We start from the raw sequence: 8,158 nt of genomic DNA, 5'->3' as shown, positions 1-8,158 counted from the left end.
CCATCCATCCATCCATCCATCCACCCACCCATCCATCCATCCATCCACCCATCCACCATCCACCATCCACCCATCCATCCATCCATCCATCCGAGAAGTTCATAGATCCTAGGTTAAGAGCCACTGCTACAGAGAGCCTCAGGTTCTAGTCTAGCCCTTCCAAGATTCAGTGACCTCCTTGCCTTCATATTTCATCAGCGCCCCATGTGGTCCCTACCCCCAAACACATGCACATTGTCCTCAATCACTGTCGTCATCTGGCGCTCCTGGATCTTGGAGCAGCGTCCCAGGGGCAACAGAACAATGATGTTGATGTTTTTGGCTCCACGGACGCTCTCAATGGCTGAGCTTCCTGTGTCTCCGGAAGTCCCTGATGGGAGATAACAGCAATGTCAATAATTCATGCTACAACTGCTACTTTTGCTGCTGACACTACTACTACCACTACTACTATTTCTATCCCTACTACTACTAGCTTTTATGGAGAACTCTAAGGTTTATGAAGTAATTTATAAATGTTATATTATTTGATTCTCACAACCCTGGGAAGTAGGTGCTGTTATCATTCCCATTCTACAGCTGACAAGTCTGAGGCTGGCAGAGATCTGGTGACTTCCCCAGGGTCACACAGCTAGTGAATATCTGAAGCTGGATTTGAACTCAGGTCTTCCTGACTCCAGGCCCAGGACTCTGCACTATGGCGCCCCCTAGTGGCCTTGTATGCCTTTGATAGTGCTTTATGGACAGGACTGGCTTTTTTTTTTTAGACCAGACCATGTGATTTCATTGCTATGGGAAACTCCCAGTGTGGAAAGTCCTCTCACCAATGCAGATCAGCACGTTTTCTGTAACTTACAGTCTTAGAGCATCGCCTGGGGCTTTGAGAAGTTAAGTAACCTGCCTAAAGTCACACAGTCAATATGTGTCCAAGGTGGGACTTGAACCCAGGTCTTCCTGACTCTCTATCTACTGTGCCACACTGCTCTGTGGTTTACAAAGCACCTTTCTCACCCCACCTTGTGAGAAAGATGGTATTGCTGCACCCATTTTACAGACGAGAAGCCTGAGACTCAAAGAGATTCTTTGACTTGGGCATGGCTTAAGCTATCTGTAGCAGGACTATTAAGGGTCAGAGGTGGGATCAGAACCCGGGCTCTTCCTCACTCCAAGCCCTGCACTCTCTACGAGGTCACAATGCCAAACAGTCAGGCTCCCACCTGTCACCAGGGAGAAACTTAGCAACCCCTGGAACAGACCTGGGACCACAGAGACGAATGATTTCCCTATGACCCTGAGCATACAACCCTGACCCTATCAGAAGGATGAGCCCACCGACTCGCTATTCTGGAGCCCAAGCGAGGCTTGCAGGGACCCACGGATGCCACCTTCCGCAGTTCTCCCTGTGACCAATTACACCCAGTGACTGGAAGACAGCTCCCCGCACTTACAGGGGCAGCCTATATTCCTGGAGCAATCTGAAACTAGAGCCTGAGACTGGGAGTCCCAAGACCAGGATCTGGATCCCAACTCTGTGGCTTCTTAGTTTCGTGACTCAGTTTCCTCATCTGTAGAATGAGGAGGTTGAACTACATGAACCAGATGGGTCCCTCCAGCCCTGGATCTAAGATCCTTAAATGAAGAGTCAGATGGGATAAACTCAGGGGTTCCTTCCTTCCCGCTCTGACTCTGACCCTTCCACCTACCTACAACGATGGTGATGTGTTTCTGCCTTTTCTCCAGAAAGTATTGTAAGAACTGTCCTGTGCAGGACAGCGACAGGTCCTTGAAGGCATAGGTGACACCATGCCACAGCTCCAGCACATTCAACCCATTCTTCATCCTGGATAGGTGAACGACGTCTCTGTGGCGGAACCTGCTAAAGGCTCGGTCAATCAGACCTGGGGCGGGGGGGATAAGGAAGGAGAGTTCTTTCATCCAACAAAGTCTCAGTCCCAGACAGTCCTCCCTCCCACCAGGACTGGGCTATGGAATTTCACCTTTCTCTTTTCCCATTTTTTCCCAAAGGGGCAAAGACATTTTTGGGGGGCAGGAGGAGATGGCTGTAATTTCATGTATGTGATTTTGTCCTGAAGGCAATGGATTTGTTTCTGTCATAGAATGGAGAAGTATGCTGAGGTCCTACATACAATTCATATGATGCCACACACATTCAGAAAGGAGTAAGGCAAAAATAGAAAGAGGAGGGGAAAGAGAATGAGGGAGGAAAGAGAAAGACAGAGGTGGAGGAGGGAGAGAGAGAGAAGAAGGAGGAGGAGGAGGAGGAGGAGGGAGGGAGAGGAGGGGTGGGGGGGGGGGAGAGAGAGAGAGAGAGAGAGAGAGAGAGAGAGAGAGAGAGAGAGAGAGGGAGACTATTTGTAATGGATGATGGGAATTAAATTAGACAACCTTAAGGTCCTTTCTCAGCCGATATTTTAAGATCTAAAAAGCCTCTTAAAAGTTGGCATGTGGAACTAATGAAAAGTAAATCCCACCAGGTTTTGAGATTTTAGATGGGCCACACAAAATGATAGGATCTTGGCCATTTAGTCCAACCCTTTCATTTTATAGACTTAAAAAAATGAAATTAGGTAGCTTCAATCAATGAACAGGCATTGAATTTTTAATTATTTTTTCCAAATAAGTTTTTATGAATATACTGGTTTTTTAAAAAATCATCTATATTTCCCAGTGTATTTCTTCCCTTCCCCTTGTCCCAATAAGATTTCCTCTACTACTACAACAACAAAAATCAGTTCAGCAAAAATAATCAACATGGAAAAAGCCCGCAAGCAGACAGTGCCATTGCTCCAAACCTATAGTCCCCCAGGTCAACAGAGGGGCAGGGAGCGGTGCCTCCTCATAACTCTGCTGTGGGATCAAAGTGGATTGTCGCAGTTGAACAGCACTCAGGTTCTTTCTAAAAATGTTTTCATTGATACCTTTTATTTTTATGTTGCCTAGATTTTCCCCGTATTCCTCCTCTCCCTCTTCCCAGAGAGACATCCCTTACAATCAGGAATTTTTAAAAAAGGAATGTGGATGACTAATGTGGCAATACGTTTAACATGATTGCACATGTATAACCTATATCAGATTGTCTGCTGTTTGGGGGGTTGGGGTGAGAAAAATTTGGAATGCAAAATCTTATAAAAATGAATATTGAAAACTACTTAAAAATAAAATGCTATTTACAAAAAAGTAATGTGAATTTACTACACAGTTTCTATTTTAATAGATTTTTGATATCTTTGTTTTTTATATCACCTAGATTTCCCCCTTTATCCTCCCCCGCCCCAGGGGGTGGAAAGAGGAAAAAAAAAGACAATGAGAGAGAAAAAATTTAATAAAACGATCTCTCTCTCTCTCTCTCTCTCTCTCTCTCTCTCTCTCACACACACACACACACACACACACACACACACCCATCTGACATTATATGCAATGTAATGTAACCCAGACCCACTTACCTGTGCAAAGGAGGTATCTTCGCACACCTCTTTTTTTGGGTCATTTGTTCTTTGTGATTTCACAGTATTCAGTTTCAATTATTTTCCAAGAGCATTTGCTAAGCCCTTCCTAGGTTGAGATGGGAATCTGGGGGACTCACCTTTCAAGTCTTTCTTTGGAATGAGCTCTGGGTCAATGAAGAGAGAGCACAGCTCGGTCACCAGGGCCTGGTAGGAGAGGGTGCTCCATTGTTTCAGGATCTCCCTGTCCAGCTGGGGGATCTCTTCAGGCATGAAGAGGCCCCCATCAGGGGCATAGCCTGAGAACAAGGCTCCTTCAAAGTCAACACTGGGGGTTCCTCCCCGGGTACTGATGTACCTCATGATCCTTTGAACCCTGGAAAAGAGAAGAGGCTTCTGGGACCAAAGCAGAGAAAGGGCCCTAGCTACAGGCGGGGGATCTGCCAACCAAATACTAAAAAATATCCCCACAAACACCTCTCTCCTGGCTCCTGGCCCCCTCAAGTGGTCAGCTGCAGGGATGAAGACATAGAAAACTGGCAAAAGTGTTGGGCCAATTGGTCAACAGACCTGAGTTCTTGACCCAGCTCAGCTCTATACCTGTCATGTGACTTTGGACAAGTTATTCTCTCTCCCTGGTCCTGTCCCACCCACCTCACAGGGAGGTTGTGAGGGTCTGAGGCCTGCCCTTTGTGTGAGTAGTATATTCTGAGAAAAGAAAGCATGGCTATTGACGGTGGGGCAGGCAGCTACGGCAATCCCCATAGGCAGAGCGTAGCTGGGCTATGCACCCCTAGGTGAGGTTTGAAAATTGCACACCATGAGCATGAGTAACCATGGGAGATTTTTAAGGCTCATTGTAAATGACACATACAGCTTGGTTTGATGGGAAGAGCCCTGGAGTTGTAGTCAGAGGAACCAGGTTCAAATGCTGTCTCTCTCACTGTCTGTGTGACCTTGGGCACGTCACAACATTTCTCTGAGCCTGAGTCTTCTCATCTGTACAATGAAGCCTCTAAATGGCCTCTAAGGTCCTTACCAACTGTAGACAGAGTATTTATTAAGTGTTACCATGCTCCAAGCATTGTGTTAAGTGCCAGGAATACAAATTTAAGCAGAATAATAATAATAAATTTTAAAATTTAAAATTAAAAAGAAAAACAGTCCCTAACCTCTAAGGAGCTTATGTCCTCACATGAGAAGACAACACATAAGAGGGAGGTAGAATTGGAAGGAAGAAAGAGGAGGAAGAATAGGAGGGGAAAGGTGCTGAGAATTGGTAGAAAAATATGGGGGCGTAAACAAGGAAGAAGGAGGGGATCTTGTAACACGTGGCTTCACTCCCATATGAACTAGCCAAAGGAGGGGAGAATATACATACACAGAGTTGGGTACAGAAATAAAGACATTTCATCCAATAGGGAAACAGAGGGGATAGGCAAGAAGGGAGGAGAGGGTATATCAAGGGAGGTGTCGGTCCTGAGCAAAACAAACTCTAAGGATGTTCAAAACTACTTATAGCAGCTCTTTTTGTGGGGGCAAAGAATCAGAAACTGAGGGGATGCCCATCAACTGGGGAATGGTTGAATAAGTGATGGCATGTGAGTGTGGTGGAATGCTACTATGCCACAAGAAATGATGAGGATGGTTTCTGAGAAACCTGGGAAGACTTGTATGAACGGATGCAAAGTGAAATGAGCAGAACCAGGAGAACAATGGATATGAAAGAAACATTGTAAAGACAATCAACTTTGAAAGACTTAGGAACATTGATCATTGTAATAACCAACCTAGACTTTGGATGAAAGGCACGACCCACCTCCTGGTAGGACGGTAAAGGACTCAGAGTACAGAATGAGACATATTTTTATTTTTTGGACTTGGCTAATGCAGAAATTTGTTTTGCTGTGTTTGTAATGGGTTTTGTTTTTCTTTCTTTCTCAATTTGGAGGGGAGGGGTAGAGAGGAGAGAAAGCACATTTTTACTGATTGAAATTATTAGTTAAAAAAAAAAACAGTCCAGAGAGTCCAGGGTGAATGGTGAACTTCACCAGGAGTGAAGTGAACTTGGATGGGCTGGGCAGTGTAACAGCCCCTTTGGTTTACACGGTCCCCCCTGTCTTTTAGAAAAACCGGTTTATGAGTTCATTAACAATCCATTAGATTGTAAGCTTGTTGAGCGAAAGAATCGTCTTTTGCCTCTTCTTGTACCCCAGCTGCTTAACACAGTGCCTTGTACATAGCAGGTGCTTAATAAATGTTTATTGATTGATCAATTGTGAACCTCCAGTTAGGAAAATTCCTAATTTCCTCAGAAAATCCCTAACATTTGGTCCAAGGTTGGAGTGTCTGGCTCACTTTATATTTATTTGCTCACTACATATTTATTAACATCTTTCTCTGGTTAACCCCTGGTCTCTTTGTGGTCGAGGCAAAAATTCAGTTTACTAGAAACAATATGGGTAAAGAAACACAGAGATTCTATTAGAGTGGGGAGGGAGCTGAAGCACGAGCTGACCTTGGGACTTCCCCAGCCCGGGCCCTCTGGCTCTGGATGCCCAGGACTCTCCTCCTTGTCTCTGCCCCTTCTCTGCCACGGCTGGGGGCGGGGAAGGCCGCCAGACCCTCAGACTCTGCCTCTCTCCCTCCCCCCTCCTCCGTTCCTGCCTTTGTCTCAAGCTCCTTCGGGGGCCAGACCCGAGAACTGATCGACCCCAGCCCCCGTATGTGACCAATGAGGAAACTCGGGCCCGGCGGACGTGCGCAAGGTCGGGCACCCGGGAAGTAAGCGGCCGAGCTGTCACTTGACCCTCGGACGGCGTGACCTTGGCCGCTGCGGGGAGGGGAGGGGAGGCCAGATCGCTCTAAGAGCTCCCTAAAAGGGGACGGGGAAGCGGGGTGGGGGGAGGGGGGCGGGCCCAGGCCTCTTCTTGCAGCTCGGATCCAGCCCTAGCTCTGGACCCGGTGGAGGCGGCAGAGGGCAGCAGAGGCCGCCGAGACCCGGGCAGTTCGCAGACCCTGGGCTACCGGCGGGCCAGGACCGAAGCCCTGAAATCCGGGGCAGGCGGGCTGGGGGAGGAGCGCGGAACAGCACCCCGCTCCCAGCCTCTCCCCGCTTACCGTGCGCGGGGCGCTGCGCTGGGAGTGCTAGGGTGAGGCAACGGCACGTAGGCTCCCGGCCTGCACGGGTCCTGGGCAGCGGCCCGGGGGGCGGAGCTTGGCTCCGGTCCTCCCGAGCCTGCCCGAGCCGCCGACGCCTCCACTCGGTCACAGCCGGGGGCCCTCTAAGGGAGAGGGAGCCCAGGGCCCTAGGCGCCACCCCCACGGCCGGAAGCGTGGCTTAGAGGAGTGAGTGTTGGGTTCGAATGCTACCTCTCGTCTGAAAAGAGCGTCATTTGCCCCAATTCGAGTTCATGGATCGCACCCCGCTCTGACCCCAGCGAAATTCGTGAGAGTCCGCTGACCCAAGGCTGAGAACCTCTGCCCTCAACGCTCGCCAGCTGGGTGATCCTGGGCAGACCGCTTCTTTGGGCACAATAATAGTGCCTGCCTTTCAGAGTCTGTCTGGGAGACCCGGACTGCCGAGCCTCGCTTTCCCCGTCTGGCAAATGGGTATTAATAATAGCACCGACCTCACCGGGTAGAAAGCATGCTTTGCAAACCTTCAGACCTTCTCCCCCCAGGAACCCTCGACCCAGGGTTTTCAAAGTCTTCCCGAGAAAACTGAAGCTCGGAGGCCGTGTGACTTCCCCAAGGCCGCCCATTGAGGCAGTTGGGGTTAAATGACCTCCCCGTGGGACACCAAGTTCACAAGGGGGAGGAGCAGGATTCGAATCCGGCCCTTCCGATGCCGCGTCTAAGACACCCTGCATCGCTGAGAGCTTTGCTCGCAAGGCTTTGTGGGGTCCCTGGCTCCAAGGGAGGGAGGGTCCCTCGGCTGCCGCGGACGCTTCTGGTCAGGCCTCCTGGCCGGGCTGGCGAGGGTAAAGGAACCCACGAGGACTAGGGCTGTGTTTTAGAGTCACACTATGTGGGGCTTGAGCTTTCCCCAAAATGTCAGCGTCCAGGGGGCCGGGCTGAGCCTGGGGGTCCTCTCCCTTTCCCGAGAGCATCTTCTGCTCTTCCTCGCCGTTTCAGCCCTGCCTCCTCCCAGGGATTGCTCCTCTCGCCTCTGATTCCCCCCGCCCCCTCCCACCATGGACCCCTCCAGACCCCCACCACACACACACACAGTCACACACACAATCACACACACACACACACACACACACACACACACACACACACACACTGCAGCTGACTTTGCCCCCAGTGCCAGCATTCCTGGATCCTGGCGGCAGACACTCCCTGATACCCACAAAGGAACATTCGCTTCTTTCGCTCCGATCCCTCTGGCTCCACCTGGGCACCGAGCTAGCTGGGGTGATGGAGTATGGCACCCCCAGACAACAGGGTCATTCCCGTGGCTTCCCAGTGACCGTGACCTTCAGGGAGAATGGCATGAAATTCTCCAATTCAAAATGATTCCCTTGGTTTCAAATAAATATGTGTCATTTAACACGTATGTGAGTGTCAGTAGCGGGTGGAACGCTGGGCTGCGAGTCGGAGACAGGAGCTCTGCCACCCTGAGGCTGTGCGACTTTGCATAATATATTTAACTCTCTGAACCTACGAAGTGATCACAGCATCAA

At 49.6% G+C, this 8,158-nt stretch overlaps 1 protein-coding gene across 2 annotated transcripts in view; it reads right to left on the bottom strand.

Moving 5' to 3' along the window:
* THNSL2 (threonine synthase like 2) overlaps positions 1–7,880 on the bottom strand; it is a 16,213-nt gene extending 8,333 nt beyond the window's left edge. The window contains exons 1-4 of one of the 2 annotated variants that reach the window (XM_036752875.1): positions 7,826–7,880; positions 3,608–3,843; positions 1,704–1,898; positions 218–370 (exon numbers count right to left, since the gene is read on the bottom strand). In XM_036752875.1, coding sequence (XP_036608770.1) covers positions 218–370; positions 1,704–1,898; positions 3,608–3,830 — 571 coding nt within the window. In that variant the 5' untranslated portion in view covers positions 3,831–3,843; positions 7,826–7,880. Of the gene's footprint in view, positions 1–217; positions 371–1,703; positions 1,899–3,607; positions 3,844–6,587; positions 6,729–7,825 lie in introns of those variants that run through there. The other variant, XM_036752874.1, reaches the window with a different exon arrangement.
* Positions 7,881–8,158: the final 278 nt, after the last annotated feature.

This window comes from Trichosurus vulpecula, chromosome 3 (genome assembly GCF_011100635.1).
Source record: "Trichosurus vulpecula isolate mTriVul1 chromosome 3, mTriVul1.pri, whole genome shotgun sequence".
In the NCBI taxonomy this organism is placed as follows: Eukaryota; Metazoa; Chordata; class Mammalia; order Diprotodontia; family Phalangeridae; genus Trichosurus; species Trichosurus vulpecula.
This window is presented reverse-complemented; position numbering and strand designations above follow the sequence as displayed.